At 41.5% G+C, this 26,112-nt stretch overlaps 1 protein-coding gene across 10 annotated transcripts in view; it reads right to left on the bottom strand.

The window, feature by feature from the left end:
* Positions 1 to 26,112, bottom strand: part of SEMA5B (semaphorin 5B) — a 268,733-nt gene that overhangs the window by 69,284 nt on the left and 173,337 nt on the right. For all 10 annotated transcript variants that reach the window (XM_051787552.1, XM_051787555.1, XM_051787557.1 and 7 more), the window contains 3 exons: positions 10,384 to 10,446; positions 2,913 to 3,011; positions 1,968 to 2,181 (listed from right to left, as the gene is read on the bottom strand). In XM_051787552.1, coding sequence (XP_051643512.1) covers positions 1,968 to 2,181; positions 2,913 to 3,011; positions 10,384 to 10,446 — 376 coding nt within the window. The remainder of the gene's footprint in view (positions 1 to 1,967; positions 2,182 to 2,912; positions 3,012 to 10,383; positions 10,447 to 26,112) is intronic.

The raw sequence follows: 26,112 nt of genomic DNA, 5'->3' as shown, positions 1-26,112 counted from the left end.
TTCACAAGAATTGAAAATAACCTGGAATTGGTCTAGTAGGGAATATTTTAATTGGGTATTTAACAAGGCTTTAAAGTGTATAGTCTTTTATCCTAACAGTTTCTTTGGCAAAGGGAAAAGGTTGGTCAATGAATAATATTTGACCAAACAGAGAAAAAAAACCATGTTGGTTTTATAGGGTGCTTTTACAGTCTTCTTTTCTGAGTAATGCTCAAAGGAAGAAGAAAAAAGGGAAGAACAGAATTCCTTTAATGCTGCAGCCCAGGAGTGAAAGAACAGAGTTGTGGTTGAGGGAGAGGTAGGCTGCTGCTGCTGCACAGCAGGTTTGGGAGGCAGATGATGGTACAGAAGGAAGGGCACTGCAAAACATCTCTCATCAAACTTTCTCCTTCAAATAAATCGTGAACCTTAAAGGGACTGTTGTGATCACCAATCTGACCTTCTGTCTAACATGAACAAGAGAATTTCACCCTGTAATTCCACCACTGGATCCTGTAACTAACAGGTGAATTAGACCACATCTTTTGAAGGAGATCTGATCTTACTGGACAATGTCACATGGCTTTACATCCATCACTTTCCTCAGTGACTTGTTCAAATGACTAAAGACTGACCCAGCTGCAACCTGTACTTCTTTTCCCATTTGACATTATCTGGTTTCAGCTTCCAATCACAGGTGCTTGTCATGACTTGTCTGCTAGATTAAAGAACTTTATCCTGTCCAAAATCTTCTCTTGATGTAAGTACTTCCATATCATGAACAAAACACCTTTTATCTCCTTTTCAGAAAGATAAATAAATTGAGCTCCTTAAGTCTCTCACTGTGAGGCAGGCTTTCCAAGCATCAAATCACTGCAAGGCTCTTCTCTGAATCACCTTCAAGCTTTCTGTTTCTTGTTGAAAAGTGGCCAGAACAGGATGAAATTACTCCAATGTCACCAATGCTGCACCAGGTTATAAATCCAAGAGTCACATTAGTTTCTCCAGTCACATACTAGAACCTCAGTCACTGTTTGTCTTTCTTAAACTCCCCTCTTACCATGTGGATTCCTTCTGAATCTTGCATTCATGTGCAGACAAGAGGAACCTACTTCTAATGAGTGTATATGAGCTGTGATGCTTCTTGGTCCTAATTCACAGTCTTGCCTGATGACATCCTTTTCCTAAATTTCCGGGTCTCCATACTGGCTTCAGTATGCCTGCAGAAGTCTTAGTTCAGTCTCTTTAAGCTCCAGACAGTGCACAGTCCCACTGCTCTTATCTTTAATTGAAAGGTCCTGAAATCTAATAGAAAGATTCTGACTATACTGTCAATTTACCTGGGTAAAAGGAGAGAGGGGGAATATTGGGATCTCCATCACTACACTCTGCTCAGACAAGAAGTGCTTTGCCCCAGTCAGAACTGCGTGGACTCAGTGCAGGGATTACTGGTTGAAATTCTATAGCTTGCTTCATGCAGGGTATTATCACACTGGGGTAAGAGCTGCTTTTAATAACTATAAATCCACATCAGCATGAATTCACATGGAACATAATGTGCTGTGAAATTTCTCATTTTTGGACTGATCTTGCACTGAAACCAACCATGTTCAGCTGAGTCAGTGGAAGTAGAGAGTGCTTATCATTCTGCAGAACTGGGTCAACAATACGATGCTTTAAGTTGGTTTTTATCTTCAGATCTTTGAGTGGTTTTCTTGTTAAAATGATATATTTGGTCATCTCACAAGACAGAGACCCATATATATGTTAAGTAACCTGTAAGACCCACTTTCTGTATTCTAAATCAACTTCTCCAAAATACTTTCGGGCTCTTTTTAAATGTCTTCCAAGCTGCATTGATTATTGCACTGGAAGCCCTTCACCATCATACCTCTGGATCTCAATATGAAAAGAGAGGGAAAGATTTACAAGCCTGTCAAGCTGACTTTAATACATCTTTTGCTCAGATGTGACCCACATGACTTTACCATTGAGCCATTTGGAGTTGTATTGTGCTGTCCTAAGTGGGGGAACATTTCCAAGGCTGCGGTAAATAGCAGGATCCCGTCCAGAAAAATCAATCACAGTTGCAGCATACAGTTCTCCTCGTGATGTAATCACAGCTGTCGAGTTATGCCGAGGGTCATATGGGCACCGAGCCACTCCATTAATTCTGTCAATGATTTTGCTGAGATTTCCTACCTGTATTTAAAAGAAAAGAGAACTTAAAGAGCATCTGGCTTTCTTACTGACATAGAGAATTTAGTTTGCCCATGAGTATCTACAAGCAGAACTCTGATTTTAAAAAAACAGGTAACTGTGAGAATGTAATGTCAGTAATGACTATAAATTGATCTTTACATCCGTCATTTGCCAATATAAGAAGTTGTGTCTGAGTCTCACTGATTCTATTGCTTTGTACGAAGGGTAAATCCACTGCCAGTAAAGCCCCAACGTGCTCGGTGTAATCAGGTGCTCCTGGTGCTAGCACAGGTTTCTAATCTTCCATAGACACCCCCTGAATACATACTGCCATTAAAAGCCAAAAAAATAAACATTGCCCTGGGCCTGCTCCTGCCTCTGTTGCAGCCAAAGGGAGTTTTGTCATTTATTTTAAAGTAACTTCTAAGTATTCAGCTCAGACAGGTAAGCTTGTCTATATTCCCCATTTTCAGCACCATACTCAAGGTTTATGTGAGCAACACTTTGTCCAGGTCCAACTTACCCATAAACCAAGATTTTAGTTCCCCAACTGCAGATATACTCATTGCCCCAAAGCAGCCCAAAGCGACCCAAAGAAGAAAACCAAAATAATTTCAGGTCAGCTACATTTAGAACATATTCTCTGTAGCCATGATGCCCTGCCAAAAGACTGGACTTCCCCAGCACATACATCCAGCCCTTTCCATCACTGTAAAAGAGGCAAACCAGACCTGTCGACTGGAACACACTGGTGAAAAGGCGTTGGTACCACAGGTAAAAACCTTCTTGCCATAAACGATCAGCACTCGGACATAGTTCTGGCACTCTTCCTATAGGGACACAAGACAGAGACAAAGGATTTTTGAAAATTTTATTACATTATAAAAATACCTGTGTTGCAGCTGGAATACACCTTCCTCAGCTCTAACTTGGGCTGAGGTTTGTTGCATCAAGCAGTGCACAGCTGTAGGGAGCTAGTGGTCTAAGTGAGCAAGCCCTATTTGCTGGTTATCTCTCTAACCATAGCCCTGCACAGTCCCTGGATAGGATGTTATCCATCAGGTTGACTCTGAGTCTCATAACTACACAAATGGCTCTTTCTGTGCTCTGCTTAGATTGGAAGAGAAATTCTCCCTCTTTCCATGATACTTCTGACCTATTTTCCCAGCAATGCTGCAGCTTTGAAAACATTACCCAGACACAGACTCCAGTGAAGGACAGCGGGTCTGTCTGCACTATAATTCAAACCAATGTCAGCAGGAAAACAGCAGGAACTTCTCTTTAATAGACCAGGCTGGTCAGAATCTCAATCTCATGCTTGAACAGGCTGTGATTTCCTGCCTCCCAGAGGATTGTGTGCTCAGGATTTTCCATGGTGGGAGTTTCTCTGTAAGGCCAGGCCAGTGAGAAATAGCAAATTCTCTCTTCTCAGTTGCATGACCACTTGCTGGTACAAATAGGCAGCTCCCTCCACATGCCAGTCTCCAAAGGTGCAGGGCTCCTGTTGTCCCATGCTGGGGTAGGGGTGGCAGCACAAGGCTGCAGTTGTCATTTTTTTCAGAAAATCACCTTCATGTTGTTAGAAAGAGCCATGGTCTCTTTTCCTCCTCACAGTCTCACATCCAGAGACCTGTGGACTGCAGATCAGGCTAACTGAGAATCTCCTGGAGTTAAGTAGCAGAGGAGAAAGAGGCCACATAAAGTGGGAACTTTCTAACAGTACACACAGGGAAAGGGAGGTGTGAGACTAGCGTGCAACTCCCACAGGCAGAGCAAGAGGGTCGAGAGCCACCTACCCCAAGGTTCATCCAAAGAGCCTTGACAACAGATGTTGTCAGTGAGCCTGACACAGCAGTGAACCTGGCACAGCCTGCCTGCCCCGGCCTCTGGGGCCACCTCAGAGGAAAGGATATGAGGAATAGCTAATGAATGCACCCACCTGGCTCCAAGTGAAGAAAGTCTATTATGTTGTAGAATAAACAGAAAAGGAAACTTAAAAAATAACAAACTCAGCTGGGTTATCCTGGCTGCTTTGCTTTCCTCCGTCCAATAGATCATCATTTGCCACTAAGCTGAGCCTACAGTTGCAGACACCACTTCTCCTTCTGTAAGGAGTGTTCACTTTGCAAGCTTCCCTGTCTCACAGCGCTCCACACTGCTGATCATTTCCCTGAAGACTTCATTTGCAAGTTTCAGCTGTGTAAAAACATCCCCTGGAAAGGAAGGGGCTTGCTTAGCTGTATTACATGCTATCTTCTTTCATTTGCTCTATGGAAATCTACTTGTTGAAGGATTCAGTGCAGACATCCACCAGCGTTAGCCACAGACAAGTGACTGCATGAGCATGACACATTGTGCTTGCTTTTGAATGGAGAAGATCACAGGGACTGCACTCCAGAGCCAGCCCAGGAGTGCTCACCCAGCCCAGGCAGAAGCTACAGGGTGCCACAGGCTTGAGGCTCAGCAGGGTCATCGGGGGTTTACATACCAAAGGTTTGTCACCCAAAAATGAGAGCTTAGATTCATAATAGCTGGGTTGACTCGGCACTTCCAATTTCAGAAGCAGATCAGTCATGGTGACTGTGCATCAGTCCATCAAACAGGACCTTGAGAAGCACTGTACCAAATGCTGTGTTGAGAATAGAGGTCTCACTGCTCCCTTTAACAAGACAAAGGGCTTGCCAGACTCTCTGCCCTCTACTGTCATTGTTTCATAGTGTTGGGAGCCCTCCCATTTATTCCCTGCCCTGGAGATGTCTGTATCTCATGACTGCTTTAAGTAATTCCTCTTTCTGTAGACCACAGTTATTCAATCCCACATAATGTTAAGACCACTATATATTTAAATGCAAAGTAATAGAAATTCTTGAGTGAATGCTATTACAAAAAGCATTACGTCCTCTCCCAACAGAGTTTTGTTTTCAGAATATGACTGATTTGGCATCTAACCCAGAATTCAGCTCTGTACTCAAATTTCACACAATAAGAGAATACCCATATGCTCCCCCTCCACCTGCACCCTTCCCTTCTTTGTGCAGGGTCTAAACACAGCTTCTGACCTAAACCAGCTAAAACCATTTATGTTGCTGGACACTCTCCTGCCTAGCTATACAACGTATTCCTAATTAAAGCCCTGTCCTGCAGAAATCTAAAATCCTAACTTGGAGAATTCTCTTATTTGCACAGAACTGTACTACAGATTAACAAACTTCAATTTCTATAAAAATCTTCCCAGCTTAGAAGATAGCATACAGGAAGAATGTCTCTGAAAGATCATATGCTGCAGTCTACTGGCAGTGATGTATCTATTGCACACTTTTACTCTAGGCTTGGTAGCCTGGCTTGGTGAGGATGCTGGAAGCTAGTATAATCTTGTGTTATTTTAGCCTAATTATGCATGGCTTTATTTGCACCCATTCTGTCCAAAGCAGAAGTCATTTACTGAAATAGAGGAAGAAACCATACTGAGCAAATATATCTGCTGCTGTCTGAACCTGCTCCAGGATACTTCATCTGTGACTTCCAGCCCATTCCCAACTGTGGCAGCAAAGAGCAAAAGAGCACAGTCAGTATGGGTGAGGTGTCAGACTGGAAACATTGGACAGCTGATACTTGTCAGGGTACTGGATACAACAAACTCATTAGTTGGTTTTCATTAGCTGTAAAAGGCAGAAAGGGGGGGGAACTAATGGATGTTCTCTACTCTGCTTAGAAACTATGCTACTAGGTGTGGGTCATGTCCAGCTGTAGTTGTTCCTGTGAATTAACTGACCAGGCATTTTCTCTGTCTTACTGATGATCACAGCAGCGCCCCATTCTTCTCGAGGAAGAGCAATGATAATATGCACATTTCATACACTGTTCTCAAAGCTATTTCTACACTTAAAGTAAAGTAAACAGATGTACATTATGTGCCCTGATCTGTCAACCAAAACAATGCAGGTGCAAAACTTGCTGTGGTGACATGCTGAGTTGGAGGAGTTCCTGAAGGGCAGCCACAGAGGTCTAACTACCAGGTCACATCTCTCTAACCTGCCTGACCTGAAAAAATATGGTGCTCATCTCGTGTTTCTTGTTGCTGTACCCATTGACAGTCATGTCAGTCTATGAAAGCCTCCAACAAAAGCAAAGAAGAAACCAAACCACTTAAAAGGTCCAACTTGTGGGATTTTTCTCAAGACACCCTCTGTGAGATTTACATTAGATCCTCTTTCTACCCCGTTCTCCAAATAAATACCAAGGAACAGCCTTCTCTCTGTGTTCTTTAAACCAGCCTGGATTTGCTTTGAAAAGTCATTCAGTACGCTTCTCTCTGCAACAATTCATAGCTGAGGCAACTGGGTAGTAAAATGATCTCACAAATCCCTACAGAAAATAGGAGCTATTTAATGCAGTTTCTTCCATGTGGCTGGAAAACTCCAGGCATCCAGAAGGCAAAATTCAGACAGACTTTAATATAACCAGAAAATTTGGCAAGTTTGAACCCACCTCTGTCCAGACAAGATGATATTTGGATCCTGCTCTCACATTATGGAGCAGACAGTCAAAGCTGTGTATGATCAGTCTGCAAATCTCATCACCAGAAGATATTACTGGGATCAAGAGATTAAGGATTTAAACAAAGGGGAAGACTGCATATTTATATGGTTAATAAGAATAACTCAGTTATATTAGTTGGGATTATTATTAAATATATGGCAGAGTTGATAAAAACCTGTGGCTCACTGCCAGAGAATTAAGCGTATCTCTGATTTTCCTATGAATTGCATGTTACCCACTTTGAGGTTCTTGTTCCTTCCTCAAAATAACCTTCTTTGAGATAAGGCCTTAAATTTAGAAAGTATCGCTTTTTTTCCAGTCTAATGACCCTTGTTTTCCTAGAAAGGAAGAGCACATGACTTCTAATGCTCAACACTACAAGGCACAGGATCTCAGTCAGAACAAATAGCCCTGAAGCCACTCCCTCCCACCCCCTTCGTTTAAGCCTGTCCTCATTTATTTTATTTTTTGTAACATTTAAAGTAACTGTTCATTCACTGTCTGCGAATGCTCTATGTCCATGACTGTGGACAGGACCAGGTCTCTGGCTCACAGAGATGTCAGGTTGGTCTGAGAGCACATTTTCAAACTCGAGAAGCAGGAGTGGTGCCCTGTTACTGCCTTCATTCATGTGGACAGATCAGCAAATGGAGGGGCTGACCTAGTGCAGCTTCTGTTTGAGGTAAAATTCAAAAAGACAATTTCAGAATGCTGTGAATAATCCAGGTGTAGATGCTTCTTAGTCATTTCTTATGTCATCTCTTAACACCAGCATTCTAAAAGGTTATAAGCCCTTAATCTCATTGTACAAATGCAGTTTTCTTTGAAAGCATAGCCATATATAGGCACTACTTAAAGTTTTAGTTTGAATAAACCACTTTTGTCAGACATTTCCTTTTTAATTATTTTTTTAGGCTAACCCTATTTCATCACATACTGATATATTTTAATCATAGATTAAAACCACAGTTATACACTGTATGAGACAAATAGCTGTTGCAGATGGTCTGCCATCCTCAGAGAAACACAAACTCCTGGAGTAAAACCTGGAGTTCAGAGAATTAGCCAGCAGAACTCCAAGTTACCCCTTCAATGACACTTTAGAGTGCAGCAAACATTTAATTTATCTGTTGCAGTTTATCTCGATTTGTTAAAAAATAATCAAGACCTAACTTGCTCTCGAGCACTGCTATTAACACACTTTCAGATATCTACATTTATTTCCTCGGACAAGCAATTCTGCTACTCAGTTTAAGCCAAGGCCCCAACCAAACTGTCTTTCTCCTCTGAGTGCAATAGATAGTAAAGAGAATTGCTAATGATTTTTCCAGCCAAGTTTTCTTTAATGGACTTTAATCAAACTTAGGGGCCGATTCTATATTGATAGCTTAGCAGAAGTAATCAGAATGTTGGTTCAGGTCTCTAGGAGAAGTTACAAAGGGGGAAAAAATAGCTGACAGCCTCCCAGTTATTTCTATTTGCCTGGGGATTTATATGGTGCCTGTCCAACTTGGATGCCTACTATTTTTAAGTGGTGCAGAGTTCCCCAGTTTCACCAGATAAGCAGAGAGTGCATCCTCTGTGTGACACAGAGCCACCTGAAGGCCTGAAACAGCTGATTCCTCCATTAGCTCAGCAATTTCTGCACCAACCCCACTTAGCTGGGCTGAAGCCTTGGGCTAGGATTTTCCTGTAACCTTGTGTGAATCATAAGACCCCACAGCATCAGGGCATCATACAGAAAAAGAAGGAAGCTATACCGGCAACACAGTGGGACAAGTGCTAGCTGGATGCCTATCAGACATTTCTCTCATTTCTTTCTTGCTCCAGAAGTGTTATTAGTGCATCATCTTCCTCCTGGCTACACAAAGCTCTTCAGGGAGTACTTAAGAGATGCCATTTTTCACTGTCATTTTCACAAGTGGTTTCTTTTCACATTTTAAAATGATGTTGTGCTGCTTTTGGAAAGTTTACAAATAATTCGGTGCTCAGACAAAAGAAATACCAAAGTTCTCATGTTTAAAAGCCACAACTTTCCAATGTCAGGCAAAATTCCTTAGATGTGGTGGATGTGGACTGTTATGCAGAGACAAACCAATTACAAACTAGGAGCTGAGCAACTGCTAATGCAATTAAATATACTTCTTCCCCTTCTGCTCTATCCATCACTCATTTTAACTACAACCTCTGGATGAGTTCATTTGGAAGACACAAAATAAAGGCAACATAACACTGACTTTGTTCTCTGCACTGTCTCTCAGTAATGTGGCTGTTTTCCAGGGGATAATTTAAAGGTGCTGATCATGATACATTTTATTAATGTTGGAAAAATAAGAATGATTACTTGTGGAAGCCAGCATGGATCTCCAGAGACATGGCAAGTAAAGCATGTACACTTCTTTGAAGAAACCACAAGTTTTAGTTGATAAAAATAACATAAATGAAAGAGACCTTTCCAAGGTGTTTGTTTTAATAATGCACAATATACTGCAGAGAGTTAATTTTAAAATCAGTCTCAAGAACTTACACATTACGGTATTAAAATCTGATAAATTACTGGGATGAAAACAGTCCTCAAAGTGAAATCACTCATAAAATTGCTGTTCTAGCAGAGCCCCAGCTAGGGTGGTACCAGCCCAGAATCAACATTTTTCTTAAATAACATTTGTGGATAACCCAAAAATTACAAACGCAGTAATTACCAGTGAAGCCAATGCCTCTCTCTATATTTAGTGATATATGCCAGGATGGTTGGTGAGCTGGATCCAACAAACAAAATACATTTTTGTAAGATATTATGCATTAAAGAAAAAGGAAAAGGGCTTTGTGTATAAGCATGGAGATTACATCCTAGGAGTAGTAACTGTGAAAACGATTTAGTGGTCACAGTGGCCAGGCATTCTGAATGATCTCCTACGGCAGAAGAGCTAACAAAACTGCCATGTATATGAACAGAGGAAGGGGGGAGGCTGTTTTAATCACACTCGGGCATTAGAGAGATTGACAAGAGAATACAGGTGAAAAAATGGAGAAAAAAAATCACACCAAAAATATTCAAGGGCAGTAGAAAAATGACTTAGAGAAAGGCCCTGTGGCTGAATCAGAAACGCCTGCAAACTCCAAACTTCTGGGACAGAATGTGTTTTTTCAAACAATTCTTACTTCAAATTGCAGTTCAGCAGACTGCACCTGCCTCCAAAGCAGCTCTGTGATATTCCACGTGAACAGACTGCAGTGTGTGAGCAGATTCAGTTCTCAGGTGAATTGTATAATGATAAACTCTTAACTGCAAACATGCATTGAATCCCACACAGCCGAATGCCAGCGGCTCACCGCTGAGCACCCAGACTAAGCCAACCTGCCTGGCCTCAGACCCCACTGCAAGATGCTACCCCTAGCTTGCCACCACTCTGCTGCTTGATGTATCACAAATTGTGTCCTCTCCAGCAGTGAAATCACCTTTAAATTTCCTGCAGAGCAAGTGTAATAACTTGGACAGGGGGCCTTTGAAATGGCTCGTTCGGTGGTGCTTATACACATGTGGTGGTAGAGCTAACTGCTGCAAATTTACAGGCTCAAGCTGGTGTCAGATGCTCCCTGTGTGGATTTCACATGTTCCAAATATATTTACCCATAACATCATTATACCATTGAAAAACTCACCTCTGTTTTCCCTTTACTTTGACAGGACCTCCTGGTGTCTTCATCTGAACCCCATGCTGTTGCCTGAAAAACCAAAATGCACAAGTCACATAAGAATGCCACCAGCCACCATGTCTGGAGACTCCCAAAACAAGAGCAAGCATCTCCAGCCAATTTACACAGCCCAATTTAAAAGCAGCATTGTGACAGTAAACATGTATCTTGCTCCCACTGTGCTCACAGTGCACACAAATGATAAATAGATGAGAAGTCCAGAGGCAGAAGCAACTGGAATGTTCACAGAGGACAGACTTTAATTTACATGTAAATACAACTTCTGATCACCATTCAGCTGGAAGGTCCAAGATATAAACCCCACACACCGAGTCATCACCTTCTTTTCAAGGAGGACAGTGCTGTATAAAACTCACCAGCTTTCATTGCCAAAACAAAAACATTCCCTACAGCAAAGTCCAGCAGTTCTGCACAAATCTGTTGGTCTTCTTAAATTTACCCCCAAGATTATTACCTTTTAAATAACCCTGCAGTGAAGCAAGCTGGATAAAACCACTGGGAGCTGGGGAAGTGGGGAGAAAGGTTGATGGTGATTTGTGATGCCAGAAAAGTGGGGTCAGTTCCTGAGATTGAGTAAAACACATCAGTGCTGAGGGCACTGTTGACTGGGGTTTGAGAACGTGTGGGGTCCCCAGTTGGCTCTGACTGACTGCTTCAGAACACAAAAAGTCAAGACCAGAAAAGCTGCACTAGAGAGAACTTTTAGATTTAAAATATTCAGCAACATACCCAGCCCAAATTTTCCCCCCTTCAGCACTTTTTAAAAATAGTCTTAACAAATTCAAGCAGGTATAGTTAGCTGGAGGTGAAAATACAAATAAACATCCATACTATACATAATACATCATTCTGAGTACAAGAAAAATAGCTCTGTTACATAAGGAAAGGCCAGGCTCACAAAGTTCAGATACAGATCCAAAGCTCCCCTAACAGAGCCAGGTTTTCTTTATTTTCCTCAGTCCATTACCAACAAAGGAAATGGCTTCAAAGTTCGGTCCGGATCTGAACTCTTCTTGAACCTTCTCACTGCAGCCAATATATTTTTTAAAACCTAGGCTTCCATAGAAATTGTCCCCTCGGCACATGATAAATCCAGCTTTTTTGCTGGAGAGAGTTGGGAAACCACTGAGAAGAGAGGATGAATTTTCCTACTCCCAGCTCAGGTCCATGAAGACACTCATTCAGAACTACAAAAAATGCCACCACCCAGGAAATGCATTCATATACAACATTTGGGGAAGGGATATTTCTACCTCCTTAAAAAAAAAAAAAAGAAAAAAGGCATCTCTCCATTAGCTGAGCATTCCATTCAATTTGGCTTGAAGTAAGACTTTATGAGCACAGTCAAAGATCTGGTTGGAGAAGGGAAGAGTACAGATCTTTCCCTGGGAGTCACTAGGGGAATACCTTCCCATGTACTGCAACCCAATCCAGGCTGAAGGCCAAAAGCTTGTACTTCAGACGTGTTTTTTTGAGACCTGGGATAAGTCCTTGCTGGAAAGGATCATTAAGCTGTATCCTGAGAGGGTATATGTCACTGGATGAGAGAGCTCACATAGTAAGCCATCATAGGAGAGCAAGGAATTTTGAATGGTGACTCCTAGGAGCCCTTGACATCTGCAACACAACTGCACAGCAGTATTTTGATCCCCAGTCCCAGCTCTAGCCCATATTCACCTAACCAAAATATCTTTGCACCTTGGATCATATTTCTGACAATCTTAATATAAAAAAATTAAAAAGAAAGAAAGAAAAAAAAATTCAGAAAAGAGGTCACATATTAGGTGGCCCTTCTTCCCATTTAAAAAAAACAGAGACGGAGTTCCATTATAGAGCCCAGTTTACCCTAACAGTGCTTGACAGGACAAAATGAAAACAAAAATTGTTGGTTACTTCAGCAATCGATTCTTCTCCGCAAATACTCTGGGTCTTCTGGGGTTACAGCAATGCAACAGAAGAATTTGGCCTCCCAGAGGACACCCAGCTCTTCCTGCCAGACACCTGCACTGCAGAAGTTCGAGGCATTTTGCAAACATAGCCCAAGTCAGAGCACTGCTCTCCTCCAGCTATGTTCTGATGTGCCTAAATGTTTCTTTTTACTAGGCACATTGCCCTTCAGCTTTCTGAAGCACTACCTTGATGAGTCTAGAGATAACAGAAGATCTTGGTGATGGCCCAAATTATAGGAACATGTTGTTTGTGACTGCATCATTAGTCAGGGTGCACTTCATTAGAGTTAAGAGGATAATTAAGCAATATGGCAATCTAGAGCATGTTTTACAAGTCCCACACATGTCTTTGGTAGGACAGGGAGGAGTTAGTTTGTGGGCTAAGTAACTCCAATGACCTCTGGTGACTCAAAGAAAATATTCATGACCCTGTAAAGCAGAACATCTTAACAATAATAAAAGTATAACTGCAAAGCAAAGCAGCTAATGTGCATTTAAATATTTGTACTGCAACGTCCACTGACCTACAGCCTAGACAAGTCCTTGTGCTGGGATCCCAGAGACCTGCACACATCTGTGGTCAGGGCCTTTGGGTTGGACCTGGGCAGGCTCAGACCTCTGATCTTGAGGTTTTCACATAAGCTTTCCAGCATTGTTTGGTTTCTTTGCTTGACTGATCGGCTGCCTTTTCGGACCAAAATGTCCCACCCTCATCATCCCTGTTGCCTTGGGCTCCTCTGTGCAAACTCCCTGTGTAATCCTGGTGCTCCGTGTCCTCTCACTGGTATGTCCAACCCAAGCCCCACCTCCACAGATGAAGATATGTTCTTCCTCTGCCTTAGATTTCATTCTGCCCCAGTATCAAACTACATCCTGGACATTTGACAGAGAAACTTTCAGAAAGATCTCTCTTCTGGAGTGCATCTGTATGTACCCATATAGTTCTCAGTGAGGCAGAGACCTACTTAACACTTGCATAACACCACAGCACTGTAGGAGATGCTTTGTACTTTCACCTCCTTACCTGATCATAATGCTTCTCAAAAGCCAGCTTCTTGAACAATGACTTAGGTGCCTCCCCTCCCTTTCTTCATCTCCCTCAATAAACCAGATTAATTTTTTTTTTTTCCCCCCACTACTGAAACTGCCTCTGCACACTTGGATGAGATACAAACTCTATCCACCAGATGTTTTTGGTCACTCTGTTGGGTCATCATCCTGAATTTATGATTAATTTTCTCAGTTGTCTAAGACACTTAAGTTTCCCAGCCCCAGAAAACACATCTGGGATTATTTTTATTCCTCCTGTGACATCAGTCAGTCAAAAGCAGTAGACATCTCTGGACCCACATGCAATAAGACAACTTCCATAGCATAGGTCATGGAAACAGAGCCTGGATGAAGATGTGACAAACCTGGAGCAAGGTTACCTACACATACAGGACGATATGTGCTTTCTCCAAGCCCTGCTTGCCATGTGCTTAAGTAACCAAGCTGAGACTGTTTTAGGTCAGAGTGTCAGCAATTCCTCCCCTACGTCCTTAACAAGAGGTAAAAAAAAGGGAGGTGAGCTGGTGTTTGTGTATTCTTTCTGCATTTTTAGGAAGTCACATGGAGGAGACAATCACAGAGAAGCAGTCGCGTGTACAACTACATGTACCTGGTGCAATATTGCTCAACTAGAAATTAACAGAAATGGGTCACAATAGCTAAGCTCAGTACACATCTGAATATTCAAATCTCACACCGAGACACAGAAAGAACCAGTTAATGTCTCTCCCAATAAATTATGAGCATCATGGTTTGCTCCCAGTTCAGACTGCAGATCAACAGTGCTCTAGAAATTCGATCTGATCATGTGCTGTCAAATCAGTTATACAGCACACACTGCTAAGAGAAGCTTTCCGGATACATTTATTTAATTACCAGCACATCCCAGTGTTTTTATCCAAAGTACCTGCCTGTCACTATAGAGTCCTGTTATCAATAGCTATATGCATCCTCAACTGTTGATGTGGAAATCTCTTTAGACTTCTATAGACCAGCTTTTACATTCAGGCCAGGAATTTATAATTACTTCAAACACCACATATGAATTTAATAGATTAAGCATACACTAATCCCTTCCCTGTACTTGCACAACAGAGTTTGCAAGTTTTCGTGCAAAAACAGAACACTGCTTTAAAACTGGAAAGTTAAAATTGGAAGAGAATACGTTACACGCATATTTATCAGGTAAATTAAACCTGTTGTTAATTTCTAAGATCTTTTACTACAAACCTATCCATCTGTTACCAATCTCACTTCCATTAAATAAGTGCTCCATGAAAACCACTGGAAGCCTTCCATACCTGCAGACAGACCCACAATCATGTTGTCTTCTATTAGGAGAAAAAAGTGTAATACCAGAATGTACACTGTGTATGTTTAAAAGGAGACAAAACCCCCCTGAAGTACAAGCTTGTACTTGAGTACTGAAAAAAAAAAACCTAACCCACCAAAAATCAGGGACTGATTCTGTGAGATGCCAGCATTTTCTAGAAGGTACTGTGTTCCTCAGGCTTCTGCTGTTGTCAGCAGAAGCAGAAGCAAAAGCAGCACCTTGTGTCCCAGGCCCAGGTCTGCAGCAATTGCTGACAGCAGGAACTTCCATTTCCATCAACCCTCCCCAGTGCCCATAGGAGACTTCTCAATCTGCCCACAGAATATGAGGTGATTTTGGTTCTCTGCTTGTGCTGTGCTGGGCACCCTGATCAGAATCTGCCAGTCACATCACCCTTTGCTGAGTTATGCATGAGGAAGGAGGGCAGGAGGTGCTGTGGTATGACAGCTATTGTGCACTAGAGACCTGAGCTGGCAGAGTCATTTCCTTCCCTGTGTATTTATTTACATCTTCTTTTACAGTAACTGTACAAGGCACTAGTATGTTGAGAGAAATGTAGCTCTGGAAAAAAAAATAAACACTTGCTTTGAAGGCAGCTTCCTGGATTCCTTATACAGGCCAAAATCTCTGCATTTCTTGTTTACATTTACAAATTTTTTTTGGATCAGCTCATTTCACAGCAAGGTACGGAAACTTTTCTCCAAGTTTAGGGAGAGAGAAACATGGAGGGACTATGTTTCTGCCCTACTTTTAAAATCTGTTGACTTTAATGGAAATAAAGCACATATGCACATACCCTACTGGACCAGTTTAGCTTAACCACATGCTTAAGGAGGTATTGGGGTGCAGATCAAGTCCTTCACACAATGGATTCTCAGAGGCTGCTTCATTCCCCTACAAAATGTCAGCCTTACTGATGAACAGATTTCAGACCTCTAAAATACCACCCATAGATTCTTGCTGATAATGACAATCAATTTCACAAGGCTGTATACTCTGCAGTGTCTACATAATACAGCACCAATGTAGACCTACTCTTCTCTGGGCAAACTCTACAGCATTAAAAGAAATTGATAAGTTCCAGGTCTTACAGCACTTGGAAGAAAAGATCTTTCAATGTTCTACAGGCTGGATCCAGAAAACCCATGAAAAGGTTCTTCATTTTCTATGATGTTTACTGTGAAAACATTTCTACGACACTTTACCCTCTTTACTTTACTTTCTCCCCTATTTAGTCCTCCAGGACTTCTCCATAAAGACGTGATGCTTTAGTCTAGGAGTGGAAAGTTAAATTCCCTTTTTGAAGCATTGACTTTTGTCTCTCGAGGACAAGGCACATTTACAGTGCTCCATAAATAACTTATTGAAAATCTAACTTCTTAATAATAAAGCACAGTAGCTTAATACACCAGAGGCCATTTCTGAAGTTCCAACACTGGTAATTTATTAAAACTGTGATAAGCATGTCTGATAAAAAGATAACTACTACCGAAAGAACAAAATGCCAAGCTTCAGTAATTAGTTCTGCTTCATAGTGCAGTATACAAATTGCAAATCACTGCTGCATGCAGTGACAGGTATGAGGAATGATCACAGAATTCAGTCAATTCGTTGTGGGGAGAGGAGGGGGCTTGGATGAAGGGAATTGCATTGTGTGTTATCAAATTATTAATTGATTTCCCTTAAGTGATTTCAGATCCTTCAAAATGTGGTAAAACTCAAGCTGTTTGCTCCATTTAAACTAAGCACCCACAGTGCCTATCAACAGACTGGCCCAATCATATGGCTCTTCTGGAGTGGTTGAACAGTAACTCAGATGGGGAAGAACTCAAATTAACACTTAGAAGATGGAGGTTGGCGAACAAACAAACAAACAAACAAATCCACCAGTGAGTTTCAGGTCCCATAACCCTAATCTGTGAATCAGACCTTCTCTCTATAACCAAAAGTCAACATCTTACTCTACAGGGACTGCTTTTGGCTTGGCATTTATTGGCTGCTGAACACAACTGCTCACTCTGTTCAAGTCAGAGCAGAAGTGGATGCTACACACTGGCATATTAAGGATGGAATAATTCATCAGAAAGAAGGACTTTCTCATTTTAAGAATGGGTATTTAACTCAGTTCCAAACAATACCATATTTGAATATTCACGTTTCTCTATCTCATGGACTGTTATCACATCCTTACAAAGAGAAATGCAAGACTTTGAGGCACGTTCCTCTGCCCTGGATCACATATTGCACCAAAAAATACAGAATGGTGTACATAGCACATGATAGACAGTGAGAAGAGTTTCCAGGAGGACTGACCATGTTATCTTCATTGGTTTCATTTTGAAGACTCACTGATGTAGAGTTGAGTCTGTCCTCCCACCTTATGTTTTCAGACTGTAGGCACACCCAAACAGAGCATCACTTTAACACCCAGTAGAATAGGGCCTCAGCCTCCAGGTATGAGAGCTCTACCTTTCTGATCAAGTTATCCCAGTCAAAATGAGGTACTGTACATCAGTTGAGTCATGGTAACCCGTCCTGTTCATGGTCCTCCCTTATCTCAGATGCGAGGTAAAATGCTTCAGTTTTCCTCCTGTGCAGAGAGCACATCCCAGTACCCAGCACTGCAGCAAGTGCATAAGCTCCTCAACCATGGTTGGCTGTCTGTGCCTACAAACACAGTCTGTTCTCCACTGCAAATGTTAGTTTTTCAGGAGAGTTTTTAGCTGCTGTGAGCTCTTCTTTGATGGTCACTGCTGCTGATTTTCTCTCTTTCACAGCGTCAAAATCCCTTGTTATTTACTCGTATTACAGAAGCACGTAGAGGAGTGAACTGCGATTGTGACCCCGTATTTCTAGGCAATATACAAACATGCTGTGGGAGACAATTTCTGTCTGAGAGCATTTACAAGCTAAACAGAAAGCACAGGCACATGGGAGGAATGGAAAACCAGAAGCACAGAGGGGTCATCTGACTAGGAAAAGCCACCGAGCATGTCAGAGGCAGAGATGAGCACTGACCTTTGCTCTCATGAGGACTAAAAACTTTCCTGTCTAGCACAAATCAGTTCTTAGACAGCATTTTTTAGCTAGTGTCACAAAATACATCCACTGAGTTGGTGGTGTGTGAGGGAGAGGGTTTAGAGATTAGAACAATGGGCAAGACACTGTACATCCTGTCCTCTCTTTTCTGACATCTTGGGGCACGGCCACAGACTCATATACAAAAAGAAATTTGAATTTGTGTGCCTTCACTTCCATTTGTCCTGCAGGAGATTTATTAAACAACATAAGGTCTGTGAATCTGACACTCCCCTCTCTCTGCAGTGTCAGGTAGGAATTTCCAACTCCAGACATGCATTCCCATATCTGAAAGAAGCATTGTATGAGGCTTAACAGATCACAGTTTCTACAGTGTACCCAAATGGAACCACTGTACAAGGTTTTATATTTAAAGACGATTGTCTAAAGCTTTAGTCAAGAACATTTGATACCAAGTACTAAAACCAAAATGGTGCTTTTTAAGATAAACAACAGCCACATCCGGGTTACAGCTTTTTTCAGCTCTTTGGGAATTTCAGTGTACAAGGAACATATTAAAATGGAGCAGCCAGCTCAGCCTTGAGGAGGTGCTGTCAAGATTCCTATTTGAAGCAGATTGACTTGCTGTTCCTTTAAGTACACTTCCAGTAACCCTGGCGTAAAACATTTGTAACTTGATGCTGAATTCCATACAGAGGAGAATTTAAGCTTTTTTACATAATGGAACTTTTTCATCCAGATTTTCAGTTTTCATAGCACCTATGAGCCTCCAGCATAGCCCAGGACTCCCTGTGCAAGCCTGTGTACGTACAGCCTTGCCAAAATGCATTATAAGTAAAGTGCAGTAATATATGATGCATCAGGCAGCAGTGGACAGCAGAGCATAGAGACACAATGGAGCACAACCACACAGAAAGGAAAGGACATGGCACACCAGCCACATAACTCACTGTGAGGTTTGCATAACCAGAGGAGTTTTAGTATACCAGGGATGGGATTCTGATGAGACACAAAGAGGACACATAGGAGAAGACAAGAGGATAAGGTGCATTAACCTAAGGAAAGAGAGGTGCTGGGCTGATTCAAAGTGGGGTAAACCTCTTACTGAAAGTGACAAGCAGGTTTGTGAAAGACCCTTAAAATTAATACAAGTAATGCCATGAGGATATATCCAAAGAGAGGGGAATCAGTGTGAGGGTAAAAAGATACTGGAATGCAGTGCTGTCCATAATGATAAAGCAAGCAGGAGTACACATTCTGCTGTGACTCTATGCTGAGCTTTGACAGTTACATATTTACACAGCAATGTTACTGAACATGCCAACATGATCCTTTGGAAGAAAGACACAGCTCTGAAGAAGAGAGATAAAGATGGCACTGTATTTCTGTTTCTACTATCTAGTGTTTGTATTTTTATCATACTATGAAAAGAAAAATGTCAGTCTGTGATGATTTCATTTTGCTGGTGATCTACTTCATTTTGCTTGAAAGTTCTTAGGACTGCAATGATTTATTTGCATGTTCTATATGGGAATGCTTATCTTTTTTTTTTTTTTTTTGAAAACAACTTAATTAATTGCATATTTCTATTGGTTTTAAAGCATGGATGGGGCCAAATATAAATTGATAGTCTTAGTAAACTGGGATATTTGGCATGCTAGTGAAAAAAGACCTTAAAACTCTCACCTATGGCCAATTTAGAATGAATGACAACATCCAGAACTGGAGAACAGCACAGGAGATGTTGGGGAAGGATGACTTATATGTTTCCTATTACTGAAGAACAAAAGCATACAGAAACCGAGATGAGACTTTTAGCACACTGGGTAATTAACAGCCACAGCAGAATTTGGTTTCTTGCCATGTCACATTCAGTTTATAGTTTATGACAACAAACATTTACAAAATGTACTGGAGATTACAGAGACATAAGATTATATGTTAAATCAATAAAATAACTAAATAAAGAGGTTAAAAATATACTGAGGGGAAAATGATGACAGAAAAATTTCACTGCGGTCAAAAACAGGTCGGGAATGTAAGTACCGCTGATGTGCACGCACGTGCAGTTGTCACTGGCCAGGTGGGCACCACATAGCACTATTTCTCACACCACCAGCACTGTTTATTCTGTAAACAATAGGTTTTGTTGTGGGGTTCCTTTTCTTCAGTTGCTACAAACAAGGTACAACAAGCTATTTCTAAGTGAGCCAACGAACAGAGTCACAGCAATGGTTTCCCTTGATATAGTGGAGGCAATTCTTCCTTCAAGGCTCCTTTACCGCCAAAAGATGTCCATCTCTATGCCTTTATGTTCTTTGGCAGAGTCGCCATTCAGAACTAAATCCCTCCTTCCTCCTTGTGGGCTCCACTGATGGATGTGACAAGACTTCTAAGCAGCCTCCTCTTACTGTTTTGCACAATGATTTCTGGAGTAGGAGGTTCAAAACCCCTTCCAATGGACCAGCCCATATTCAGTACAAAATCAATTTACCATGGCTATAGTCTCCTTTGTATTTCTGCATCAAGCAAGGCAATTCTGTTCTCCTTCATTTTTCTGCTCTGGGTTTCCTCACCATTGTGCCTCTTTGAAGCTCACTGCTATGGAGAGATGTTAAGGGATCCCCACCATACATTTTTGCATTCCCTCTCCCTCTGCTTCTGGAGAAATCCTATAGTCAACTCAGTGCATTTCTGTGCACCCACATTAAGGGTTCAGCTATGAAAAGCAATCTTTCCATATATGCTTCAAACTGAAAACGTAATCAGTGAAGCACACATGAAACCTCTGTGTATTATCAGCTTTCTAAAGTGAGGAAGTCTTGCATTCTTTATTCCTCTCCAGGTTACATCATTGAATATACTTGTTCAGCGTTTATTTGTTTGCTTTGAGAAGGAGCTAAAATAAGTTTGAGGAACTGTCCAATTTGGATCTGATTCTCCCAACAATTAGGCTGAGATTCAGGAATCAAAATCAGCATATCCTGCAGTATTAGAGAGACTAATAGAGAACTAAGATGACATTTTCACTGTTCTGCGCCTTCTGTTTTTCTTAAGGGAAATCACATCTATTGCACTGGGGGTGCTAATGCTCTTTCAGATGACAAACACTGCAATATATTCTCATTAAAATTGTGTAAGAGGTTGAACATGGTTTGAGTCCTGTTTTGGCTTGAAAAAGAAAAGGAGGAAGTGCACAATTAAACAAATAAATGTGCATGTGATTTAATTTATCCTATCAACATTCTTTTCTGGTTGTGCACTTAAGCTTGGTGTAGTACAACCAAAAGGAAAAAAAAGGCACTGGAAATCTTTAATTAAATGAAAGCTGCATTATTGAGACCAAACGAAAGCTTTGAGATTACTTTAATGAGCCAAGGCCAGTTTTGTGCAAGCCAGAGAGATTGGGAAAGTTTTGCAAGACAGGCTGAAAACAGAGATCCTGCCTGAGCCTGCTTGTACCATGGGAACTTAAGTGAAACCAGACTCTCCCTCTTGCTCTTCCCCAATATAAAATAATAGCTTTTGAGTTTCAATAATATGAGCAAAAAATTCTAAACCCTCAGCTAAAAAGGAGTCTTTGTACTTTCCCAATTCAGTTCAGTAGATTTATGTCTGAATTTCCATTTGTTTAGCACACCTAGGAAAAAAGATCCAGATCCTGTTCCTACTATGATTTTGACATGTACTGCAGAAGCACATGAGGCACATGGACTAGTCAGCTGCATTCTGATAGGCACTTCTGTTTAAAATTAAATGACAATTCTGCCCCAGTGAGCCCAAATACTCAGGTTGAGGTGAAACACAACATGTGGCTGTAAAAAAACAGGCAGAAGGAATAAGAGGGAGCAATGAGATGACTGATACCTGCAGTCAGGGAGTACACATGGTGCACAGGCAAGCATGGTGTAAGCTTCCCAGGAAGGTTTTTGGCAATACACACAGACTGTGACCTTTAGACTCTCTGGTTTCTATGGGGTTTGGTGTTCAGCAGCATAAAGTGTCAGAAAATGCCATTTTTGATAAATCACTAATAACCAAGAATGGGTAGAACCTTTCCAAAGTTACCAGGTTGGGCTGGAAGAGAAAGCCAGAAATGAAAGGTCCTCCATGTTTCATAAGAGACTTGAGTATTTTTTATTGTTCTACAGCTACATTGTGTGTTACATCTCTGCTTTCCTCCGCCAGGTGCCTAACGCTCTTGATAAGCTAATTACAGCCTTCTGCTTATTTCATGTCAAGCTTAACTCCCCAGTCTGAGCCTAGCCTGCAATTCTGGCATGTATTTTCCTTAATCTAAGACCATCTGTGCTCCATCAGCAAGGAACACTTAAATACAGAGAACGTGAAGAACCAACAGTGTTGAATTCCCTGTATGCTGCCTCCAACTCCTCTCCCCAGCATTTCCAATTAAGTGTGAAGCCAACATCCATCCAGTCCTAAATACACTGGAAGGCTCTGAGCAGGCCAGAGTCAGCTACAGATGCAGCAATACTTTTCAATGGTCAGTGGGGAAATGACAAGCCAAAAGGGACCTGAATCTTTCAACTTTTTTTACATCAAAAGCTTCATAATTCAAGTGCTATCATATCCCCAGCAATACATACAGTGGTTGAGTTCAGCACTTGATCGATGTAAATCAAATACTTGTCTCAGAGAAGAATAAGGAATCAGTTTGGGGAGAAAAAGCAATGGGGTTGATTTATCAAGAATCCAAAAGATACTTCTCAAGTCTCATGTTTATTGCTGCACAATGGAAGGGTACAACAATTTAAATCAATTGAAATCAAAACTGGACTGCAATGTTAGGGAAGATGGCTCTCTGCCACTCCAGTCCCACCACCAAAGGTTCGAGTGTTTCTGACCCCTACTGTCCCCTTGCTGCCCAGCCCAGTTCAACAAGTCCCCGCCTGCTGCCGCTGTCCGTGGCCAGAACCTGACCACTGTGAGCCCCATCAATCCACTCATCTTTCTCCTAAGGCTGGGAAACAGATGCCTTCAGACTCCCTGCTTGGTCTGTCACAGTTTGCCTTGCTTCTGCCTCCTCTCTTCCAACACCAGACGTCAGCACCTGATGCTGTAGTAAGCTCTGCCAAGCTTCATCTCAACAAGAAATTTATTTGCTCCTTCTCCTGCAAAGATGGCTCTGATGCAGTGTCTTTTATTCCTTCCTCACAGCTCCTTTGTTCTGTTCTCCAGTCTGCACTCTCCTGCCAACCCAGGATTTATTTTCCAATTTCCCTCAGTTTGAGTCCTGCCCTTACATTCCCCCTTCCACCTGGCTCTTCTCTCACCTCCCCTCCAGCACGTTTGCTTTTGACCTCTATCAAGGTCAAAGATTCCATAAATGAGTTTTGAGAATATGCCTTATAATTAAGATGAGGGAATACAAAATGATTCTACAACAGGATTAATGCAGCATACTTCTTTGTGCTTCTTCTGTCTAACTCCTTTTTGGTGGTTTTCAAAGCTTTCACATTTATCTTCCATTGAAAAAAATATCTTTTCCCTTTTTTTGCCTTGTTCTTAAATCCCCAATAACTGATCTCACAGCAAAAGCTACTAAATTTGTAACAATTATATTAGCCACATACATTTTTTCTTCTGTCACTGTGTTTACCACTATTATATTTATGAATCATTGATCATTCCTTTCTGCCCCATGCATCAAGATCCCCTCTTATGCAATTGCAGTATGTCTCTTAATACTTCCAGGCTAACTGAAGAACTTTTTTCCTCATTCTTAATAAAGCTTAAATAATTTCTTTCTGAAACACCTTGCAGCCTATTCAAATAGCTGCAGCCCTGTTATTCCTTTTTCCTTACTTAAAAGGAATTAAAACACTCTATTTCTAAAACCTCAAAACCATGCTATGTCTCCTGTTTGAAGTGAATAATTAATAATTAAAATAATATTTGGAATTTGGTCCATATTCCTGATTCAAAAGTGTTTCTGACGAAAACATATTTATTAACTCTCCCCCAAATTCCTTCCAAGCTGTTCTCTTTTTAAAATAAATTCATAGATTTAGTCACATTCTAAGTATTTTTATCTGAAGGCATACATTCATGTTTCATTTTTCCCCTAGGGGACCCCAACTATTCTATTTTTACATTCAAAGGTTTTAATTCAAAATGTTTAGTAAACAAGTAGTGAAAAATGGGTCCATTTTAAACACATGGACATGCTGAAATTGCCTAATTGCTTACCTAGAAAGCAGAGGTGAAGGTAACAACTGTTTAACTTTATAATTAGTATGGATAAGAATATAACAATTTTGTGGGCTCACAATTAAGACAAATTTCCTATATTTACAAGTGCATATCATCACGTACAACACTTAGGTCTTAAATAGAAAGCCATATATTTCAAAGCACTTCAGAAGGACAAAATGTCATTCATTATCTCAGCTTCACATGTGGGAAAAGAAAGCTCAGACTGGAGATGGCTGGAAAAACCTTACCTCTTCACAGCTGTCTACAAGTGAGGCAGCCAGTCCATGCTCTCCAAATTCTCCTTATAGCGAATGGAGAAAAATACGTGCTTTTTCTGCATATTTCCTTCCCCTAACTCCTCACACTTGGTCTCCACAGTATCAGAATACCTTAGTCTCTACTTGATCCTGTTACTGGTAGTATTGGATAGCTATAGCCATGGTGTAATTTCTAGATGAAAGAAGCATTTCAGTGACATTAGAATTAACTTCAGATCATTGTTCCTTTAACTGCTCAAGCTGCAGTGGCACCCAGCAACTCAGTTATGCATCACAGCCACATTCTGTCACGCCATGCTCCTCCAGTGGTACAACCCAACTTTCCTTTTCCACTACCCTCCTATTAGCAGGCAATCCACAGCAGCTACTGCCTGATCTTGTTTAGCTGGAGGTTTGCTGCTCCTCCTCCTCCAGCCCTGAAGAAAGGTTTTTGAGCCTGGAAACTTCCCATCCTTCTCCAGTCACAGTGGCTGGGGATGCCATAGGCATAGTCAAGATTGTGCCTGTTTACTCATCTATCCTCTTAACATGTGGGTTGTGCTTTCCTTGAGCTCAGCCTGGTGAAGGCAGGTGAAACCTTGGAGGCCAAAGCTCTTTGAGGCTTTCAAAGGATTCAGCTGCACCTGCCATGCTGAGACAGGATGAGTGTCCTGTGGGAGTGATGAGCAAACTGTTCCCATCTCAGCTCCCCAGCTCTGGGTCTCTGGTAACAGCTGTGCAGGCCATGTCTGTGACTCTGCTCTGTAGATCTAATAATCCCCTTGTATTAGTCATTCAGAACTGCTGCGTTTAAAAGAAGCTGTAAAACACACATCAGCTGAACTGTTACTAACAGAGCAAAGTAGAATTATTTATCTAGGGGAAAAAATGCACACAGTGACATGAAATGTGTTTACTATAAAATATTGTTTTTCTTTTTCCCTAAGAGCTCAACAGTTTGTTCTAGAGGAAACATGAGGTCATTTGTGGGCCCTTTTAGAGAGATGCAAATCAGTAAATGGTGATTTTTTTAATGCTCTCATTATAAATGACTGGATGCTATCAGGGTCAAACTTAATCCTGTGCAGAGAGCCAGTACAATGGATGTGTACAATCTGGATCTCTCTTAAGCTCTGCTTAGAGAATAAAATGTAGATATTTCTCTGTAATCTCAGTCTTAAAAAAAGCACCAAATTGCTACTTCTTTGCAGTAATTGGCCCACGTACTCCATTGTTCATCTTGTAAGAGGCCCAGTGTGCTCCTTTGTGTTTTCAAGGACTCCTCTTACTTCTGACTTCCAACATGTACAACTCAGTTCCCACACCAGGGATGGGTCAGGGCACGGTGTCCCAGGCAGGAAAAGCGCTTCCCTGAGCGCACAGCCCTGGGCAGCGGCAAACCTTAGTGGCAGCTCAGCAGGATGCCAGGACCTCTGCCCAGGATCCAACAGCAGCTCACCACCAGCACAAACCTGGCCTTGCTGAACAGGGAAGACTGTGGGAGGTATCACCTCCTCCCCAGGAGAGCGTGAAGCAGGAGCTGGCTGCGTGAACCCTGCACTCAGTGTGTGAAACTCAGTAAGTTGCTGCTCCCACATCAACTGCTCTTAGTGAAGGTGCTGCATTAAACCCTTGCTGTGTTGGAGGCTTCAGTAATGATCATATCAGAGAGCCTTAATTGGGATAGGAGCAATTAGGAAATGCTTTCTGTGCCATGCGATAAGCCAGCACTTAAAGCTAGAGAATAAACCACGCCAATGTCTAAAAATATCCCACATCCCTAAAGTAATAATAATAAAAAGCAGCATGTTTTTATATAAATCTCAGTTTA

The sequence above is a fragment of the Manacus candei genome, unplaced genomic scaffold, assembly GCF_025592945.1.
Source record: "Manacus candei isolate 608988 ecotype Guabito, Panama unplaced genomic scaffold, ASM2559294v1 h1tg000023l, whole genome shotgun sequence".
In the NCBI taxonomy this organism is placed as follows: domain Eukaryota; kingdom Metazoa; phylum Chordata; class Aves; order Passeriformes; family Pipridae; genus Manacus; species Manacus candei.
This window is presented reverse-complemented; position numbering and strand designations above follow the sequence as displayed.